The sequence below is a fragment of the Abramis brama genome (genome assembly GCF_963993115.1).
Source record: "Abramis brama genome assembly, chromosome: 9".
In the NCBI taxonomy this organism is placed as follows: Eukaryota; Metazoa; Chordata; class Actinopteri; order Cypriniformes; family Leuciscidae; genus Abramis; species Abramis brama.
In genome coordinates, this window is record NC_139971.1 from 28,852,875 (window position 1) to 28,876,573 (window position 23,699).

The window sequence follows — 23,699 nt, forward strand, 5'->3', positions numbered from 1 at the left end:
ATTGAAAAATAATAATACATTGATATATATGTTTAATACTATTTTCTGTTCCTTTTTTCCCCTGGTGTTTCATTTAATTAGGTGATTCTAAGTTTAATGATTGATGATTACAAGCTTGGAGGAATTGCAATTAATTACAGCAAATTGTGCAATTAAAGTTCATTTTTTTCCCAGTCTTAATTTTTAAATATGAGCAGGCCTACAAGCTGGGATTGGTAATGCTGCACTGTTATCATAGTTATTTATTTATATTTTTCATTAAATTTATTATGTGATATTGGTTTGAGACTGAGAGTATTTTATTTAGTGGAGAACTTTGCAGCAGTATTTTATTTCTTATTCTTTTTTTATTTTATATATATATATTATTATATTTAATTAAAAAGTGTTTAAAAAAAGTGTAAACAAATTGTTAAAAAAAAGTTTATAGTAATAAACAACCTGCAGTTTAATGTTTGCATTTCTTTCCCTTACTGTACCGAAAATAAACCGAACCGTGACTTTAAAACCGAGGTACGTACCGAACCGTGATTTTTGCGTACCGTTACACCCCTACTTATCATAGAATGAGGCAGACAATATATTATTTTGTAGTATTCTATACAGTGATAAAGGCTACGTCGATTAGCATTGCATTATACTTTATTATTTTGAAAATACCTGAGAAGACTTGAAGAACTCAAATACACCATATTGAGGCAGTCGTGTGTTTCTTCATGTTTAATCAGTCAAAGCGTTTCTATCTTCTTTTTATTCAGCTACAGAGAATCAGTAATAGCTTCACATTAGGGATTTCCTGTCAAGTTATATTACTTATGTGAGGTATATTTGGAGTTTCTACGCGGGGGCGCTCTCTGGCTTCCAGTATGAATGAAACAGTGTTTAGCACTCAGTAATGCTCACTGTATCCTATTTTGGGTAATACATAGGAAAAGTAATACTTATATCTAAAGAAATTTATATGATAATCCATATGTTTTTCTCTAGTGTAATATTTTTCCCCACAGTGGATGCATAAGACGCTTATATTTCATACCAAAGACACAATTTTGCACCTCCTGATAAAAATTATTACAAGAAATTGTCTCAGATATATATATTATAATTAGTATAATTATTATTATTAAATACTCAATTTTTTATTTTTATTAATGAAAATGTTGTTACAATAGTAATATTTCTTATTTTGTTTAATATTTTCATTTAGCAATAATAATAATCATAATTATTATTATTATTAGTCATATTCATATATAAGCACAAAATGTTGGGCCAAACTGTGCAGCCTTACAAACAAGCACAACAAATAAAAAAAATAAAAAACATTTTAAATGCAAAGCACAATTTTAAGCATAAAAATCGCAATTAAATTCACAATATACATATATATATAGTTCAGATGCAAAAGCCTCTAAGTGCCATCTGAAATTTTCTTCTAGAATGATGAGTATATTTAAGTTCAGTAATTTCACTTAAAAGCCAATGAAAATGACCTATTAATTGTCATTTAAGTGAAATTACTGAACTTAAATATACGAGCTTGATAAAAATTATCATTCTAGAAGAAATTTTCAGATGGCACTTAGAGGCTTTTGCATCTGAACTCTTCATACATACATATATATATATATATATATATATATATATATATATATATATATATATATATATATATATATATATATATATATATATATATATATATATATATATATATATCGTGAGCTTAGAATTATAAGGTTCTATCATCGTTTAGGGTAGTTCTGAGATATTGAGCATCAAAGTTTTTACATCCCAGCTGGCAATGGAGAGATGGAACCTTTTTATTTTATTAATAACTACTAACAAAATATTTTTTTGACAAAAATAACACCACACAGGCATTAATAAACACCTAATGGATCAGATTATGTCAATAACTCAATTTCGACCAAAAGTGGAGATAGAACCTTATAATTCTAAGCTTACAATATATATATATTGTATTCATATATATATATATATATATATATATATTGTATTCATATATATATATATATATATATATATATATATATATATATATATATATATATATATTGTATTCATATATATATATATATATATATATATATATATATATATATATATATATATATATATATATTGTATTCATATATATATATATATATATATATGAAGAGTTCAGATGCAAAAGCCTCTAAGTGCCATCTGAAAATTTCTTCTAGAATGATAACTTTTATCAAGCTCGTATATTTAAGTTCAGTAATTTCACTTAAATGACAATTAATAGGTCATTTTCATTGGCTTTTAAGTGAAATTACTGAACTTAAATATACGAGCTTGATAAAAATTATAATTTTAGAAGAAAATTTCAGATGGCACTTAGAGGCTTTTGCATCTGAACTCTTCATATATATATATATATATATATATATAGATAATGGTCCTTTTAAAGTCTTTTCCTTTAAGCAAATATCGTTTCTTATTTATTTATTAAATTTGGGGTAAAATATGTGAGTGAATGGATGGACAGGTTTTGTGTGATACACGGTCTTGTATTTACAGTGTTTGGTCAGCAGAGGGAGACATCTGTCTAATAATTACATGGGGATTGGGGAGTAACTCAGAGCCCGGCCAGATACATGAGTATCCAAAAAGAAGTTAAATTAGCTAAGCTGTTTCAGTTTATGAAAAGAAAACAATATCTTAATTGAGTTGACCAACTAAACAATCATTGCTTGAACTGCAACAAACATGCACATACATACTAAGAAAACAAAAGAGGAAATAAAGGAGAAAGAGGGAGTGTGACTCATCCCGGCCTCATTATCCTCTCAGCATTTTGTCAGGGCTAAATTAAAGAAAACAAGGCAGCCTAACCAGAACGATAACAAGTCCTGCCACCACACAAAAAAACGACCACTCGCCACTGCACCCTCAGGTTTGTTTCAAAGCAAGAGTAACAACAGCCATATACTCGAAACCGACTATGAGAGGAGTGTTTATGAGCATCCATTCTCTCTCTGGGTAATGTGAGGCAGGGCATGTTGCCATGGAGACGCGGGTACAGAGGTAGGAGGGCCCAGGGGAGTGACGTAGCTTGGATAGCAGGATGAGCTAGTGAGTGTGTGATACTCATCATCCTCAGTTCAGTAGACCATGATAAATTATGGTTTCCGATGTGTCTAATCAGCCAGCATTACTCGATAATACTGTGCAAATGAGAACTCTTTCCCTGAAAATCGAGCAAAAGCCGCTCACGATTTTTAGCTCGATATCCGTCGCAGCATTGCTTTGACAAAAGTCTTCTTATATCTCAAGTTAATTAGCTTCCTCAAAACTCTCCCGAGAGACTATGGTGTGTTTGTTTCAGAATCAGGCCTAATCAATGCCGTAGCTAGAGTTACCAAAACACTAAACACTAGTTACGCACACTCTTAAGTTTCATAAATGTAGAAGGGCCGGGTGCATAAACTGCTAAGAATAGTCTTACAAGTCAGTCATCAATTTGTTCATAACTTTTTTAAGTCAGTCACATAAAAATGTTGGCCTAATTTAATAACGAAAAGTATGACTGACTGCCCATTGACTAACTGGTAGTTATATTAAGACACTGTCTTAATGGCTAGGTTATGCAACTGGCCCCAGAGGGTTTTACTCTTTTAGAGGTAAAAGAGGACCCTCAAATATGAGCATTCACGTGCGAGGGACCCTTATCCTAAGATTTAAAGGTGTAATAAGCAATTTCTGAGAAACACTGTTGAAAGTGAATTAGACTGAGCACCAAAACACACTTGTAGCCAATCAGCAGTTAGGGGCGTGTCCACTCATGAGGGGGGAGGTGCCTATGCTACATAGCATGTTTGTGAATTTGGGGGTGGAGCTATTAAGATAGGGGTGTGATACTTTTAGGGGCACGTTTGCTTTGGTGACTTCAAATATCAACAGCGTTTCTCAGAAATCGCTTACTGGACCTTTAAAAGGCAACCATGTTTCCATGTATAAAGACCCTTTTTGTAAAATAAAATTATGTGTAAAAAAATTATTTGTAAAATATTTAGTTTCTGTTACGTTACATCATTGTGTTTTTATTCTACTTGCTGTGGTACTGTATAGATGTATTATTAATGTATTTAAATTAAGTAGTATTTATTTTTATCAGTATATTTCTTTGGTCAAATTAAGTTATTTAATTCATTGTGTTATTTATTTTGATCAAATGTATTATATAAATCCAATTTCATTTTTATCAATTTATTGTAATAAAATGTATTTATTAACTCAAATGTTAATATAGAGATTTTATTGAGATTTTATAAGATTGTATTTATTTATTTTAATCAATTCATTCGTTTAAATAAAATTACATTTTATGTTTATTTTAATAAATATATTTAATCATTTTTATTATTTATTTATTTAGTAAATCTTTTAACACTGCTTTTCTTATTACAAACCACTGTGTATTTAAATAATATATATAGGGGAGACCGGGGAATGTTGTAACAAGGGGTCAGTTGTAGCACTGTCAGTTCAACAAACTAAGAAAAGAGCTATGGTGATGTCATTAATATTATACACCTTTTTAAACTCATGAGAGAAGTGGCATGTGACTGTGAGCAACATTGTAGATTTTATGAACAAAATAATTATTTTCAGGAAATAAAGTAAAAAAAAAAAAAAAAAAAATATATATATATATATATATTTAATTTAATTAAATTTCAAGCAATCATTGTATTATAGAGACAATTATTTGACTTACAAAACCTAAAGTAGCTGTTTCAAGTTGATGCTTTGCATTCATGCTAACTTCAATTCCACAAGTTAAAACCAGGGGGGGCAGTGTTTCGGAAAACATTGAAGCTTCACCGGGCGCCGCCATTGATTAGCGGACCCCCACCTGCTGTTAGCATTCCATTGACTCCCATTCATTTTGGCGCCACTTTGACAGCAAATAACTTTACATCTGAGGCGTTTAAAGACTCCATTTGTCCATTATTTATTTCTAAAGAAACACGAAAATGTATAAAAGGCTCCATTACCTTGTATCTTACGTTATGGCCCCGTAGATGCAGTTTTTGTAAAAATAGGCTAACGATTGCATAAGCACGCGACTCTCTGTCGCACAGTAGAGAAATGTATGAACAGGAGGAGAAGCTCGCGGGCATTCGGGGGGACGTGGAGGCAAAATGACAAAGTAATTAATCAGAATACTTAGCAAAAGTTGCTCCTGCTCCTAGCTCATGGACACCTCCTACTCACACTCTCCGTCTCTGCAAGTTTCGGAAGGGAATGATTCAGATTTCTCTTGGCACAGCTACTAGAAGACAGACGGGTTGCTCACGTCACATCTACGTCATCAAGCTCAGTTTGAGTCTGCGCAGTACGCTCGGCCATCAGGAAGTGAGTGCTTCTAATTGACTTCACTTTTCTCCGTTGAAACCTATGGGGTCGCTGTGTCCAGTTTATATATTGTCTATGGTTAAAACAGTTAGCTATGCTATGGCTGTCTGGGGTGAGGAGGGTAGTTGTAACAGTTCATTAAAAATGTTACAACTTAACCCCTTATGACCCCATTCGTTTTTTTGTTGCAAAATCAAGGGATTTATGTGGTAAATTTGTAGTTTATGTGCTTGTCTTCTTATCTGTCTTCTTATATGAGAATATGAATATGAGCCAGATGCTGAATGTACTGAAAATAGGCTCTGATGATGACAGTGAGGATGGTATAAAACATCTGCTCAAACTAAACTCTTCCAAGCTCCAGAAGGTAACAAAATATGTTTTATTTTAGTCTTCTGTTTTTGTTACTCTAATGTCAGGAGAGTTTTATATTATCGCGAAAGGTAGAGATCCATCCATGTTAGATATAGATATGTGTCGCTAAAGACCAGAATATGTAATATGATTGGCGAAACATTCATGCAAGCTTGGAAGAGCCAGGATATTTTTAAATATATATCTGATTGTGTTTGTCTGAAAGAAGATAGTCATATACACCTATAATAGGATGGCTTGAGGGTGAGTAAATCATTGGATAATTTTCATTTTTGGGTGAACTATCCCTTTAAGGGTTAAATTGTTCACTTCATTCAAAAGTGATTATTCTTTGTTCTTCAACAAGGTTCTTACATAAATTAGATAGTGTGGATCTTATTTCAGCAAATCACCTCTCCAGCCTGTGTTACAACTCTCCCCAGTCTAGTGGGGTATAAGTTGTAGTAACAATGGAACTCTTTGTATTTGACATTAACTCACATAATCTGTGATTGTGTAGTACATGTACAAGTGAGTTTTAGTTTGGGAGCTCTAGCACAAACAACCACTGAGTTAATGATGCTTAATGATATATTTCCCCATCCCCTATATTTACAACTTTTCCACAGACTCACTAGCACTTCCTCGCGGCCCCCCAGTTTGAAAACCCTGGTCTAGACAAACAGATCGAGACTCTCCTGCCATCTTTAAACGAGCTTGGTCATTAGCTTTCACTGAATGGCCCAGGGTCAAGCCACAACAGCTCGCCCAGGGTCAGCTCGCAAACAGACTAACACTTCGCCGACACATAACGAGTTTCACCCACAAATGCACCTGGAAGGTCCTCGGAAATGCTTTTAATGCACATCGATGTCTAATACACTTCACTGACAGAGCCTCTTGTGTGCAGGCCTGACCCCATAAACACAGACCTGTATGAAAAGAGTCGGATGAACACATTAAACTGCAAGCAAAGTGCACATGCACTCCGCTTTCCAGCATCCTTTAATCATCGGCTGGGCCGTGCATGAGAGAAAAGAGGTCACAACAGCGCTGTCTATTTAAGACCTATTGGGAATTTTAATGAGAAAGTGTGTTTTTGATGATGGGACGGCATCTTTTCATTTAGCCGAGTGCTGGCCCGGGGCTTTTATCCTGGCCTGTTATAGTTGGCTACTCTCTGTACCTGAAGCTAAAGGGTCACTGTATCTCTTCTCCATCAGAGGGGCTGCGGTTGGTGCATCAGTACAAAAACCTCCTCTAGGCCCTTTTGGATCCTCAGTTCGATGGGATGGATGGGTGCTAATGGACCTTCATGCAGACTGGGGAACAAAAGCACAAGGCCTTTCCTATTAAAGAGCTCGCGCTCTCTCTCAGTCTCGCGCCCTGTTGCACACGCCTTGCTTTGACACTCGTTGTTGCCTCGGAGAGCGCGGTTGCTAGGCAACGGTTGAAAGCCGAAATCCCTGGGTAACTCGCCGCTTACTGCCCCGACCTGCCTCCCATCCCTGCTCGCTCGCTTATTAACTTTATTGCATTGGGAAGAAAAATAAAGAGTATCTCATTTAAACGACCATAGCTATAACTCGGCTGCGATTTATAGCATTGCCTTACATTATAAAAAAAAAAAGGATGCTCAATATAAGCATGCAAGCGTTTATGAATGAGATGCATCATTTAGCGATGCCCTGAATGAATAATGAACGGATGTATTTTTTATTTTTTTTAAACAGCAATGATACGCCTTCACTTAGCCTAGATATCCGGCTAGTTCTACTATATTGCTCAGTGTCTTTAATGTAGTTTGGTGTTGCTATTTTTTGCATGTGTTGTTTTGTTGTTTTTATAATACTACTAATAATATAATAATAATATATGAAATATATAATATGTGAAATGTATAGGCCTATGATTTATTTAAATATATTTATAAATATAATAATTTTAAAAATTAGAATGAAAAAATGGCATAATCGAATTATCATAGTATTATTATTATTATTATTATTATTATTTGTAGTAGCATATACAGACGTTATATAATTGAATATCAGGCTAATCAAAATGAATAATTATTATTTTTTTGCATGTAGATGACTTTGTTTTGTTAATGTACAATTAATATAAGTAGCTATTTAGATAGACGTTGAGTGAGTATTAGTATTATTTAAAATAACAATACAAATAAATACAACATTTTTGAACAATTATTTGTATTTCATTTCTTAATGCTTGCAAACACATATCCACGTAAAATCCTTTGTGTTGGCTTTCAGGAGAGTATCTAGGCACTTCTGTGCGCATTCTTAATTGATTTCAGAAGGGTGTTACTTAGTATGTGTTGAGGAAGCATAAGAGGGAGAGGAGGAGGAGGAGAGAGGGACTGGAGAGGGTTGCTTGAAAGATAACAGGCTATTGCAATAAGAGGGCAAGAGAGGTGGGGGCAGAATGACGTTGATTCGGGGCTATTGATCTCTCCCCCTCTATATGGGGTCAGTAGTTTGATCAGAGCGCGCGCGGGATCACACAGAAGAGCCACACACGCGCTTTTGCCATGTAACACGAAACGGTGCGTATAGAGATATCCAACAGGACACTCATCACCAATCCGATCCCGTCTGTCTCTAAACTGATGACGGGAATTAATCAGATTATCCAGCAGGACAGGAGAGCGACACGTTATATCTCTGAAGAAAAGTAACTGGTGTGGACTGACAGATGATGGTGCGGTCGGGATCAACAGATCTGATCATGAATCCGGTCCGAATCTCCGTGATGATGATGTTCTTCTTCGCTTCTGTTCATATCTCGTGCCCATCGCAGTTCCCCAGTCCTCTCATGTAAGTACTTTGATGTTGTCTGTGTGGAAGAGCATCATGGTTTCAACTGTTGATTAAAATGCATTTTCCTTTTTTCCTTTCATTCAGATCGTGCTGGATGCACGAGGCACAAACTATTTATTTACTTGTGTTTAACGCAGTTTTAACTTGCCTTGCCTCTATAATGGCCAATACCTTCAAAGCTGAAACAATGTAAACTTATACAGAATAGGCTATACATTCTTTCGGCTATGTTAACAGGCAAAGGTTGTTTAATAATAAAGCAGAGGCATTCGCAATCGATATTCTGAATTATCCTGAATGATTAGGGTGAGGGGTCAGACATATTGCAGTTTCACATTATTGATTTGTTTAATGAAAAAGCTTTCTTTCAAGTAATAGTTCACTTGAAAATGACAATTCTGTCATCATTCACTGACCTCTGTTCTTATGGGTCATTCTTGTTCCCATGATTTAAGATTTTCCACTATCATTCAGCTCTTGATATTTAAGTGAAAATAGGGTCATTGACCTTTTTATAATAATAATACTAATAAGATGTCCAGGTTATGTGCCTCAATGTTACCTAAACTGAAGTTCATTGTGTCTGTTAATGTACAGTATTGTATAACAATATTCAACAGAAGTGCAATGTGACCTATATGGCAAACGATTGATTGTGTTTGTGAGAGACATATGTGATCTGACAGATGTTTTAAAAAATCGCTTTTGAGTTGGCAAGACTTTTGTTAACCTGATGATATCTAAATTAGTCTATAGCAGACAAGTTATATCTTATGAGATAAGTAACTACCGTTGTGGATGTGTAAATGATTTTGAATTTGTACAGGAAACTCATATGTGGAGAGAGATTACTGTAAGACCCCAGTACTTTTTTTTGCACGTGCAGGACAGATGCATCTGACATGAATCGCCCTTATTGTCTGCAACTTCTTAAAAAGTGACCGTTTCACCAGGTGGTTGTGACAGCAGGACAAGAGAATGCATGGGGCGTTTTCTCTCTGTTATAGTCTTAACATGCCACGTATATATTTTTACATGCTTTTAGAAATCCATAAAATGTAATTTCTGAAAGCAATAACAGACCGAATTAGTGTATTTTTACATTGTGACTGGTCTCAATGTGACTTGATTTGACCACCTGTTTGTTCTGTTTGTCCACCGGTCTTGTATTCAGTAGAAATAAAACCTCTTGGGTGGCCTGAACTGACGTAGATTGATACATTTGTAATGGCCGTAAAAAACAGGGTGCAATTGTTCCGGATAACAAGTGTTTTTCTTAAATGGGCTCTTCCACTAGATTTCTGAGAATTTACGTCAATAACAACGGGGGAGAAAAATACTATGCCTTTGCTATTTTCAATTACTGAAATTGTTTCCGTGAAAAGGTTACAGCAGCATAGTATAGAGTGAATTTTTTGAATTTTTTGAAAGTTTTAACTACTTAACCATCTTCATTAGTTGTGAGAGATATTGTAAATTATAAACACAAAAGGGGAAAATCTGTTGCATTGCAAATTTATATGCACACAAATATATACACTTGCGGTCAAAAACATTTATATAAGAACAGTTATTAATAACTGAGCACTAATACTTATTGATAATAACTCAGCACCAAATCAGCATATTAGAATGATTTCTGAAGGATCATGTGACACTGAAAATTCTCTGCTGAAAATTCAGCTTTGCATCACAGGAATAGATTACATTTTAAAAAAACAAAAAACAAATCAAATATAGAAAACGGTTATTTTAAATTCTAATAATATTTCACAATATTAATCTTTTTACTTTTTTTCCTAATAAATTTAGCCTTGATGAGCATAAGAGACTTATTTCAAAATCATAAAAACAAAAACATAAAAACAAAAACGTAATTATTCCAAACTTTTGACCACCAGAGTATAAATCATTTTAGTCAACTGTGCAATGCAAAAAACACTTTACTCTAGAATGTACAGCGGCTGTTGAGACCATTACTGTTGGAGAGAGAGAAAACATGCATCAAGACAAAAACATCAAAAAATTAATTAAACTCTTTTCGCTTTTCGTCCCATCTTTTGCCATCTGATACACTTATAAAGGAAGTGAGAGTACTCAATAACGAATCCACTTAAGGATTGGAGTGACATAAGCCACACTGCTCTTCTGGTTTCTTTCAGTTGGTATTAGTGCAGGAAACAGGCACTTTCGAGAGGGAACTGAGGGAGGATTCCCACAGAGAGATGACGCAGGTAGTGATGTGATTGTGTCCTGACAGCCAGAGACACCTGTCCCCCAGTCCCACACTGGTCCACTTCAAGACACAGAGACGCAACTCTCCTGTGGAGGGAACAAGATATAGGTTGTGCTGTAGAAGACTGTGTTTGAGAGCACACGAATGTATAGGTCGTAAAAGACAAATGCCCTTTTAAAGGAATAGTTCACCCGATACTATCATTTCATTCTAGTTGTGCAATGTTTTTATCTTGAAATAATAGCATTTAAAATAGAAGCTTAGCAGACAAGCAGGCCAAATGGTTAAAATGTATTACTTAAATTCTTAATTAAAATGAGCTGTGCAGCTTGTCTAAATCATCCTTTTAATTATTAATTTTAATAATACCATTCAAAAGTTTGGGGTATGATTTCTTTTTAAAGAAATAGGCCTACATTAATACTTTTAATTATCAAAGAGGCAAAAGTGACAAACTTTTATTTATTTTTTCTATTTCAAATAATTGCTGTTCTTTTGATCATTCTATTCTTCAAAGAATCCTGTAAAAAATAAAAATATTAAGCAGCACAACTGTTTTCAACACTTTTAATAATAAAGAAATGTTTCTTCAGCTGTGACATCAGAGGGATTTTAAAATATATTGAAATAAAAAGAGGTTGTTTTAAATCGTAATACTATTTCACAATATTACTGTATTTTTATATTTGGCTTGGTGAAGATAAGAGACTTCTTTCCTAACATCTTACTGACCCCAAATTGTATTCTATGTGTTTGACAGATTTGCATTGTATTTAAAGTATATGGTTTATTAGTTCACATATTTCCTGAGAACACTGACTTTGGTGTTTTTAGTGCCATGCTCTGCAGTTTAAGCTACAGGAATGTTCATTCTTTCCTCCATTTGTATCACTAATGTAATGTATTTAAGGAAGAAATCTTCACTTTGCCACTGCAAATTTAGTGGCATTAGAGTTTTGTTTTATCTGCCCTAACTGAAACAAGTCTGACATCTACTGGTGCCCCCTTAAAAATAGGTGTTTGGTACCCCTCCTAGAATCTTACATTGTTCCTAGGAGCAACTCTACAATGTAATGGAGCTTAGTCATAAGTTCTTTTAAGAAAAAAGCTTGGAGTCACAGTTCTGTTCCCCTGTCAGATGAGCGTTAATCCTCAGCCTGTAAAGGGATTAAATAGCTTATTATAGAGGAGCGCAGGGAAATCTCTGAATGGACCTTGGAAATGGAAGTGAATGAAAGCACACATTCGCTGGAATAAACTCATTATGATCACTGACAAATTACCTTTTTAGCAGAATTTATCTAAAGAACTGTGGCCATTTCCTTTGACTAAACATTTTATCTTAACTACTGTATTAGATTAGATCTTATAATTTAGGATAATGCTGTGTGAAAGTATACCATTAAAAGATATATGAACAGTGCACTTTACTTGTTGCCTGTATGTATAATACATTACAAAAGTATTCTTATTTAATTAATTATGCCTCATAATACAAGGAACTAAACAGGGGTGTGTTTCTCGTACAACGATGCTTAACTACTATAGTACGATGCATTGTTGAAGAAATCAACTAGCTAGTCACGACTGTTTCCCGAAACCGCAGTGTCGCAAATTGGTCGTCCAACCACATTGGTTAATGATGTCACGCAGGTGTTGGAGTATGAACTCCTTTTAATGAATCTGTTTGAGATCAAATTCATGCTAGATGTTTTGCTATAAATTATGGACATGGCATCTGAGGATTATTTCTCATTTTTCTTTATGTTATTTTGCTTTCTTTCTAGACTCAATCATAGTCTCGTTCTCACGTACTAGAGCACATTCGCACATGCGCACTATTCAAAAACGACGCTTTAAATCTCTTGACAAACTAAATCACATTTGTATTCTAAATAAAAGATATAGTTTGTACTGAATGTCAGCTTGCTTATTTTGCTCAAGATAAGGATTTATTGAGTTCACATGTCATGCAAACAAGAAACTATGCTTCTAACCACAGGTCGAGAGCTGTCGTTCCAACCACACAACTTTGCGATGCTGTTTCCGATTGTTCGTTAGAACTATGGTTTCTGGAAACACCGACTCGTTGAACTATGCTGATAATGACGGAACTTGCGACCATCGTTGGCTAACGATGCTTTTGGGAAACGCACCACAGAACAGGGAGTATATACACACAGGCTTAAACAAGGATTAACAAGAGAACACAGGTGAACATAATCTGTAATCAAAGGAGAAATAGAACAGGTTTGTGGATTTGGGAACTATGGAAACTAATTAACAAACAAGGAAACAAACTAGGAACTAAGGAGAACGGGAACAGAACAAACAGAGTGAAAGCAAAACTAAAACATAACATATACAGGTTACAACACCATTGTATGTTCTCATGTATAATTGCAAAATCATGGCTATACCTTTAAAGGTGCCTTGTGTAATGTCCGCCAAAAAAAATAAATTCATACTCCACATTCCATACCAGATGGGGGCAGTATACCTCCAGAAAGTGAGTTGGTCTACTCTAGAGTAACAACCGAGAAACGGCATAGTCTCTATGCTCTGCCCCTACCTTCACAGTGATTTTGAAATATTCAATTCAATTCAATTCAAATTTATTTGTAGCGCTTTTCACAATACATATTGTTTCAAAGCAGCTTTACAGAAAGTGCATTTCAGAAATGTACATAGAAAAATACAGTTAGTTAATCATGTATTAATTTAGGGCATAAACATATCGCCAGCGTCGAGTCGTCTCTTCACAGGCTTCGAGTCGTCTCTGCACGGGTGTTGGGGCATCTGTAGTTTCCATGGGAGGCTGGATACAAACTGGAGCTGACGATCTATATTTACCTTGGGACTAGCGTCCCGAGATAACAACAGAAAAGCAGATGGGAAATAATTAGCGTAGCTGCTGTTCATAATATTAATGCATTCAATCTGATTCAACTGTAGTAGGCTATAAAAGGTAAAATATGACATCTTCAAGCTACTTCACCTTTACCAGTGAATATGTTCATATTCGTTTTGTTCATATTACATTTTTATTGTTAGTTTGAATTACATTAATTTGACAGACAGCATTCGCTGATGTTGACCAAGCTAGCGCCAACATAACCAGAGCTGCCAACTCTCACGCATTCACCGTGAGACACACGCAATTGACACTTTTCACACGCTCTCACGCCACACATCAATTTTCTCACGCACAGAAAAATCGCGAAGCAAAGAGGACACGGAGACCGACAGACTAGACAGAGCAGGGGTGCGTTTCCCGAAAGCATCGTTGGCCAACTATGGTCGCAAGTTCCCTCGTTACCAATAGAGTTCAATGGACATTGCGATGAACTTGCGACCATAGTTGGCCAACGATGCTTTCGGGAAACGCACCCCAGGTTAGTTATGATATAAAAAAATCTCAGCTCTCAGATTCTGTCTATTTTATTACGTTTTGGCGCTTGTAAATGTGACAGATCCCTAGCGCACGTGAACCGATCATCTCTACTAATAGTAAAAAAACACGAACACTGTTGAAAGATACAGTAGGCTACGACTTACCAAAATGTATTCCTCATACATAATATCGACCAATCAGTGTTTTTTATCAGCGTGAAGAGGTCAATAACATAGCTGGAGAACAATTATGTCAGATTTACCTCAGGAAAGCCATTTAATAAACATAATATAGGTCACGTAGTTGGCAAGAAAAAAAGAGCTATAGAGATTGTGCTATATATGTGTACTATATTACAATACTATATTTATGTACGTTATATATACGTTTATCGAACAGCCTTCGATACATTTCTATGTTATAACTCCCCGAAAAAACTACACAAACATATAAAACAAACTTCTAACGAAATACTAACAGCATCTTACTTACCAATCCAAAAGAAATGTTGCAAGTTCGGAGTCGAACCTCATTTCTTTCATGTCCATTAGTTGTCTCCAGCGATGGAAAGCAGTGCCAATGTTTACTCTGGTTCTGTTGCTTTTTTTTTATCAGATTTTATTTGAATGTAGTAGTGGGCTGTAGGCTACTTTCCACACGATTGACATTAGGTTCAAGTACGCCCACAAGCCGTGCGAGTTATTCGTGTATTGCATGTTTGGCTGGTGGTTATGTTGCCCGCATACCGCCTCCCATGGCCAAAACTGGTATTACGACACCTGTCGGGCCGTGGCTAGTAATGCTAATGCTAATTCAGGTTGATATCTCTGCAGCACTATAACTTTTCATTTTTTTAATGACATCATCGCCCTTATTTCTTCTCATTCTTTTGATGCGTGTAGCTCATTCTTTGCATATTTTTACCTCAATTCTGACACATGGCACCTTTAAAGAATGCAATGCATTGAAACACATGATAACCAATTTTGTGCATAACAATAAGGGGCTGTTTACATGACACCGTTTTCAACTAAAAACGTTAAAAAAAATTATTCAAAAATTATTTGGCCGTTCATTTACATGACAACAGCGTTTTGGGTGGCTGAAAACGCGAACTTTTGAAAACGGGTTTCAAAGTGCAAGTTTCTGAAAACGGTCTCTGTGTAAACAATAAACATGTGAATCTGTGAAGACAATGACGTCATGCACATGCGTAATACATATTCAGTCTGTGTTTCATCGCCATCTAATGGCCTGGCAGCTTAATACATGGTTTTAGACTTTTTCGCAGATTAGTGTGAAAGGGGATCGTTTTGACAATGGTGTCGCCTGTACGCGGAAAACTTAAAGGAAAAACTTCTGTGTTATATCGTAGCATATCGTTGTCGTGTTATTCCTTCTAATCACAATAATTTGAGATAACCACAATAACTGTGCAGTTGATGATATCGGTAAATTTAAGCGTTTAAAGAAATGCCATCCGTAGGCTGGGAGTAAAGAATAATATAAAACATTGCTACTATATATAAAGGTCAAAAATTATATTATATTATATTATATTATATTATATTATATTATAATTTATATGAATATATTATTATAAATTATATTTTATAAATTTTATAAATTATAAAAATAGTATTAATTTTCACTGCAATATAGTAAATCATATGGGCCTATTTTATTTGTGTAATCATATTAATGTTTAATTTTTTATATTTTTATTTTTATGTTATATTCGATTACAAGTAAAAAGTAAAAAGATTACAAGTAATTATTAGGCTAACACTGTAAGACATGAACAAAACAGCATTATTATTAGTAGCACAATATTCATGATTGTGACAGGCCTATCTGTGATAACAATTAATTATTAAAATATCTAATGCATTACAGTATACATTATTAATATTTTTAATGCTGTACATCAGGCTTCAAGTTAAGTGTTACCAATATCTGTAGACATTTAGACTCGGGTGCATTAGTGCCTGAAAGGGTGATGAGGTTGTGAGAAAATTTGCTTTTCTTGCACCATAAAACCTGGCAACATGTGTGGTTGTAAGTTTACTAGTAAGCGAGCCAAAGCCCGTGAGGCCTTATTTACAGTGCGTTTTAAAGAGTGTGTCGGATTTTACATTGCTGGAGGCATCTACTTGCAAACAGGATATTGTGAGTTTGGAGACTTAGTGGTATGACTACATCTGTCCACCTCTGCTTGTTAGAAAGCACCTCAGCCAACAGATTGTCTCATTGCAACCTACATCTGTGCTTCTGTGTTTCCAGTCCCTGAGGAAAAAGGCTATGACAGAAGAATAGAATGAGAACTAGAGGAAAAGAATGGAGGAGCCATATATTAAATTCAGAATTGTTTGCAGCCCATATATCTTTTTCACTTTCCTTTTCAAATTCAGTTCTGACCCCAATACAGAGAGCACCGGAGGGTTCTGTTATACTAGTATTGACGGTTTGGCTTCAGGACCTAAACTTGGATGGCTGCTGTGGATATGTGTGTTTTTGTTCTTCTGGGAAAGAGTAAGACCCTGTCCTCCTCTGGTACACAAAGTCAATCTGAAGGTCCTGAATGCAGCCACTGAACATTTGCTACTCAGCTTCTTTGATGTAGACGGCAGTCTCACAAATACATCAAAGAGCAGAATGCTTTAAGGAATATTTCTGTGCAGTACGGCATATGTGAGTGAGCGATTCAGTCAGTGTTGCATAATTAAAGACATTTAAATTTTTGTATATATATATATACTCTACCGTAAAAAGTTTGGGGTCAGTATGATTTTTTTTTTTTTACGTTTTTGGAAAAAAAGAAGATTTTATTATGCTCACCAGGGGTGCATTTATTTGGTCAAAAATACAGTAAAACAGTAATATTGTGAAATATTATTACAATTTAAAATAAACCTTTTCTATCTTGATATAGGCCTATCCTTAGATTGCAAAGCCGAATTTTAAGCATCATTAATCCAGTCTTTAGTGTCACTGTAATAAAGTCCACTGAAGTGCAGTTTATTTAAATAAACAAAATACAAAATAAAGTATTGACTTAAAACATGAACTTGAACTTAAACTTAAACTTCATCTACTTCATATGTACACTTCAGGCAGCTCCATATACCATAATGCAACACGATTGTGACGTCAACGCATATTGCGTTTAATTTACCCCACCACAAACAACTCTATTATATATTAATTATTTAAAAAAAAAACAAATGTAAACAACTCAAACACACCTATATACATATAGAATGCTGCATTAAACAATTGTGTAAGGGAAAAAAGGGTTACACTATATTTTAAGGTGTCATTGTTACAGTGTAATTATATATTTAAGTACTGAGTAATATTAAGCAACTACATGTACTAACTATAGGGTTAGGGTAGGACTAGGGTTTGGCTGAGGGTTAGTTGCATGTAATTATGCATAATTTACTGTTATTACAAGTACATGTAACATATGTAACAAGGACACTGTAAAATAAAGTGTTACCGAAAAAAATAAAAATAATAAATCAACCCCATAGTGGATTCTAAGTGATCAAGGGCTTAGCATGTTCCAATTCAGCCTATTGCAAAGGTTCCACCAGTAGTGGGCACGTAAGCAATGATGTACATCCGAGTGAACGAGACGGAGGGAAGTTAGCGAGTGAAGGGCATGAGACAAAACCAAAAACAGGCATGACAGGTCTCCCCTTCTAAGGGCGGCTCCTGACTCTAATGGAACACCCACCCCAAAACAAAAACCTCCAGGAGGGTGGAGGAGTGGAGGTAGCCAAGAGGGAGAGATGGTGGCCCAGGCCCATGAAGAGGACAAGGACCTGGATCATGGCCTTGATCGTGGAGCAGTGGTGGGCCTGGACCGTGGAGGAGTGGCTGAGGCCAAGGACTGTGGAGCATCGACCGTGGAGCAATGGTGGACCCGAATCATGGAGCATAGACGGGCCTGGACCCGTAGACCACCAAGGCAGAACAGAAGGCCACCAAGGCAGAGCTGATGATGCAATAGACCAGGGCAGAGCCGGCGGAGCTGGAGACCAGAGACTTTGTAGGCAGTGTTAGCGCACAAAGGTACCTCAGAAAACGGATTTTGGACAGACTTCTGAGGCAGCGTAATGGTTTATTGATCTACAGCAAAATAGAGCGAGCTTTTGTGATAACTAAGACAATATTTAGTTACTGCAATAGTAATTTCTCACTAGAAATGACATCAGAAGTGTAAAACGTTGGTCAAAAACGTACATTTACACACAAACTGACCACCAACCACAACGTTCAGACACCATTTTATTTTTTAGCTCAACTTTGATGGAATGGAAAGCACAGGATTGTGGAATATCAAAGAAAGCGAAGAATACTGCTGCCTTCAAAAATCGACCAGATGACGGTATCTCAGGAGTGCATGGAATTTTAAGCTTTCGGACGCAGCCCACGTTGAACACACTTTACTAACGAGATGATGAGTTGATCTGGTGTGTTTGATTAGGCAGACATCTAAACTGTGTGTTGGGAACCACTAGTCTAATTAACATGCATCAGAAATACACAGTTCTTCAAGAAACCTCCAGTTAACTTGACTTCACACTTCACACACACACACTTCCTGAATTTCTCATCATGGTCTGGATAATTTTAGATCTGTGATCACAGAGGCCAAGAAAAATATGTGACTTCATCTTGATGTCCATAAATTCACTCTCCTTTTCATCCTGCAGTGTATAGGGACATCAAAGATTATCATGAAGAAAGAGAGTTTCCATCAAAGTGTGGTTGTACAGTAGCATTAATTATTCATATTAATTGGATGTTATGTAACCATGGAGAGCGTTAGTGACTTCTCAGAATTTTGTCTTATTTAGAACAGATCTTCAACCATTAACAGTTTACAAGATTAACAGTTCCTTCTCACTTTCTAAATTTCTCAAAATATAAACGCTTGCAAATATAGAAGAGTTACATTTTGAGGAATTGCGGGTGCCTTGCATTTTGTCCAAGTCCTTGCAACATGTTCTTATTTTGTATTTGTTCACTAATTGTTTCCAGGTAAGGGCCATTAAAGTCACAACTTCATTGTGTTTGTATAACCCTCTAGTTTTTCCTGTCCTTTGTCTGTAATGTTTGGTATGTTCAAGTTTGTTGAGAAGTTTTCTGCATTGTCTTGCTTGATCGATTATCAGTGTCTTGAGCAAAGAAATGAGCAATCTATTACTTTTAAAAAATCAGGGAGGGCCACACAAACTTCAAAATAAAAGCACAATATTTACAAAACCATATGAAAAACAGTTTTTCTCTAAAACCATATTTGAGGTAAACTATACACCTGTTTATGCCCTACATGTCATGTGTTTGTTCTGAAGGACAGGGTTTTTGAGCTTTCACAAGGTTATTCATCTTGAATAGCCTATACTTGCTTGCAATGTGCTTACTGATTTTTTTGTTTATAACTGCTTAAAATGTGCATATTAAAAGCACCTTGGTATGAGATCACATTTACATTTCAATTTAATATGACTCACATGTAGCTGCCCTCGTGACTGGGATTTAGTTACTTCATAAATACTTTACCATCACATTTTCTGACCCCTCTAGGTATGTATATTGCAGTTGAAATATTTAATATGAGTGTTTGTGTTTGCAGGATAAAAGAATGGGTAGATCAACTGCAGCAGGAGCTGGTTTCTCTAGCAGACACAGCCAGCGCTGGGAATAATCTAAAACAGGTTAGAGGTCCAATACACACACACACACACACACACCCACACCCACACCCACACCCACACCCACACCCCTGTACATATTGATGTATGTGTACTTCGATGTGTATTTACCCAAACAAATTGTGAGTGAGAGTTGAGCCTCAATAAAAGCCTGCTTAATTATCAAAACAATCATTACCGGTAAACCTTCATCTCATTACTTCACTACGAGAGTCTCTAATGAGTGCCCTTTTCTCTCCGTTATGGCAGATCTTTATGGATAATCAGAATTTATTCACTGTGGAAACAAATAATGCAGCACAGCTTGTGGAATCAGCGGCTCGGAATATAGAAAGTTTTTTGAAGAAGCGAGCCGCAGCTCTAGAGGTAAGACAATCCTGTTTAAAAAAAAGAAGCATGAAACGGAAATTGTGATAGTCTTTTCTTCCCTATTGTGACGTATATGGCAGTGAAATGGCTTCTCCAACGAGGAAAAAATATAGGGCGGGACTTAATGTTGTCCATTGGGAATTGATTGGATCGTTGTGGTTTGACAATGTTGTAATCTCATATAAGTGACAGGTTGTCCAGCCAGTAAATCATCAGAGAAGAGAAGAGGTCGATGCAAGAGGGAGGGGAAGTTATTTTGATTAAAGATTACGAACATTAATTAAAAATAATAATAATGTGCATGGATAAATCATTTATAATAAATGCTGCATTATTCCATAAAATGCACAAAGAATTGTCAATTTAGGTTTCATAGAGACACACACATACACACACACACATACACAAACACACACACATATGTATATATGAAGAGTTCAGATGCAAAAGCCTCTAAGTGCCATCTGAAATTTTCTTCTAGAATGATAATTTTTATAAAGCTTGTATATTTAAGTAAAGTAATTTCACTGAAATGACAATTAATAGGTAATTTGCATTGCCATTTAAGTGAAATTATTGAACTTAAATATACGAGCTTAATAAAAATGATCATTCTAGAAGAAAATTTCAGATGGCACTTAGAGGCTTTTGCATCTGAACTCTTCATATATATACAGTGAGGAAAATAAGTATTTGAACACCCTGCTATTTTGCAAGTTCTCCCACTTAGAAATCATGGAGGGGTCTGAAATTGTCATCGTAGGTGCATGTCCACTGTGAGAGACATAATCTAAAAAAAAAAATCCAGAAATCACAATGTATGATTTTTTAACAATTTAATTGTATGATACAGCTGCAAATAAGTATTTGAACACCTGAGAAAATCAATGTTAATATTTGGTACAGTAGCCTTTGTTTGCAATTACAGAGGTCAAACGTTTCCTGTAGTTTTTCACCAGGTTTGCACACACTGCAGGAGGGATTTTGGCCCACTCCTCCACACAGATCTTCTCTAGATCAGTCAGGTTTCTGGGCTGTCGCTGAGAAACACGGAGTTTGAGCTCCCTCCAAAGATTCTCTATTGGGTTTAGGTCTGGAGACTGGCCAGGCCACGCCAGAACCTTGATATGCTTCTTACAGAGCCACTCCTTGGTTATCCTGGCTGTGTGCTTCGGGTCATTGTCATGTTGGAAGACCCAGCCTCGACCCATCTTCAATGCTCTAACTGAGGGAAGGAGGTTGTTCCCCAAAATCTCGCAATACATGGCCCCGGTCATCCTCTCCTTAATACAGTGCAGTCGCCCTGTCCCATGTGCAGAAAAACACCCCCAAAGCATGATGCTACCACCCCCATGCTTCACAGTAGGGATGGTGTTCTTGGGATGGTACTCATCATTCTTCTTCCTCCAAACACGTTTAGTGGAATTATGACCAAAAAGTTCTATTTTGGTCTCATCTGACCACATGACTTTCTCCCATGACTCCTCTGGATCATCCAAATGGTCATTGGCAAACTTAAGACGGGCCTTGACATGTGCTGGTTTAAGCAGGGGAACCTTCCGTGCCATGCATGATTTCAAACCATGACGTCTTAGTGTATTACCAACAGTAACCTTGGAAACGGTGGTCCCAGCTCTTTTCAGGTCATTGACCAGCTCCTCCCGTGTAGTTCTGGGCTGATTTCTCACCTTTCTTAGGATCATTGAGACTCCACGAGGTGAGATCTTGCATGGAGCCCCAGTCCGAGGGAGATTGACAGTCATGTTTAGCTTCTTCCATTTTCTAATGATTGCTCCAACAGTGGACCTTTTTTTACCAAGCTGCTTGGCAATTTCCCCGTAGCCCTTTCCAGCCTTGTGGAGGTGTACAATTTTGTCTCTAGTGTCTTTGGACAGCTCTTTGGTCTTGGCCATGTTAGTAGTTGGATTCTTACTGATTGTATGGGGTGGACAGGTGTCTTTATGCAGCTAACGACCTCAAACAGGTGCATCTAATTTAGGATAATAAATGGAGTGGAGGTGGACATTTTAAAGGCAGACTAACAGGTCTTTGAGGGTCAGAATTCTAGCTGATAGACAGGTTTTCAAATACTTATTTGCAGCTGTATCATACAAATAAATAGTTAAAAAATCATACATTGTGATTTCTGGATTTTTTTTTTTAGATTATGTCTCTCACAGTGGACATGCACCTACGATGACAATTTCAGACCCCTCCATGATTTCCAAGTGGGAGAACTTGCAAAATAGCAGGGTGTTCAAATACTTATTTTCCTCACTGTATATATATCATTATATAATATACAGTATATATTAAAGTATAATATACTTTAATATGCAACATAACACAAATTGTGGTTGCTAGTGTAATTTTAGGAAGCTTATTGAGTTGCTTATTTGGGGTTGAACATATGCCCCATAGACACCAAAATAAAATTGCATCTACCCTCTTGTGTGCTTTTACTGACCTGCATCTGATCTAAGCATCAATGAGTATGTGTGTACTTTCGCTTGAATGTGTGTGCGTGCACACGCCAGCTGGCATGGCCTTTGGACAGCGCAGCCATGGAAAGATGGATGGATTGATGCCAGCGGTTTAATTGTTATCAGCCTTTGAAAGATTCTGGGTGTCTGAGCTCGCTGCAGATGTGTCAGGCTTTCCCAGTTCACTGATGCCAGTCTGCAGACCTGGATGAGATTGACATTGCTGCTGTGTTTATGTGTGTGGGGCTTGTCTTCCCGTGGGTCCATTAGCATGCAGGGGAAGTCTCAGTAGTGGTCAAGGCTGTCAGGCAATTATTGTATTAGTTTGTGTGAATAATGTTGTTGTCTTTGCAGAGAAGCAGGAGAGGGAGAGGGATGTTTGGACTGGTCCTTCTCAGCCCATTACTCAGGTGTTCCCTTGTCTTTTAGTGACAGACAGACAGGCCTTTGGGAGTTTCTTCGCTGTTTCACTCACATCTGTCTTAATAACACACTCATGCTCTTTTTTTATTCCCCTTCTCTCTTGGTCTCCCCAGAACACTTAACATTGACTTAAATGTTTCACTGGAATAGATTTAATATTTTTTGCATCATAATTTGTCACACAATATTGTCCTGTGTATACAGACAGGAAGATTAGAGCAGGCAGATGGAGTGATTTCATTTGGGTTCAAATTGGGATTCATTTGAGGTTTTGTTATAGATATGATGCCTTTTCTTAGAAATGCCACAAGGAATCATTTACTAAGCAGCTAATGAGGAGCTGTTTTGCTACTGTGCTTAAGTTGTGAGAGAAGGCTGTTTGTGTAAACGGTACTGATTGTTTTTCTTTATATTTTTACTTATTTTTTTGTGGCACAGGCTATGTATTAACCTTTGACATGT

The 23,699-nt window shown here is 36.3% G+C and overlaps 1 protein-coding gene across 3 annotated transcripts in view; it reads left to right on the forward strand.

The window, feature by feature from the left end:
- Positions 1-8,270: 8,270 nt before the first annotated feature.
- LOC311089163 (voltage-dependent calcium channel subunit alpha-2/delta-1) overlaps positions 8,271-23,699 on the forward strand; it is a 118,787-nt gene continuing 103,358 nt past the window's right edge. For 2 of the 3 annotated variants that reach the window (XM_084123649.1, XM_084123650.1), the window contains exons 1-3: positions 8,330-8,603; positions 19,884-19,965; positions 20,212-20,328. In XM_084123649.1, coding sequence (XP_083979775.1) covers positions 8,482-8,603; positions 19,884-19,965; positions 20,212-20,328 — 321 coding nt within the window. In that variant the 5' untranslated portion in view covers positions 8,330-8,481. Of the gene's footprint in view, positions 8,604-19,883; positions 19,966-20,211; positions 20,329-23,699 lie in introns of all 3 variants that reach the window. The other variant, XM_084123651.1, reaches the window with a different exon arrangement.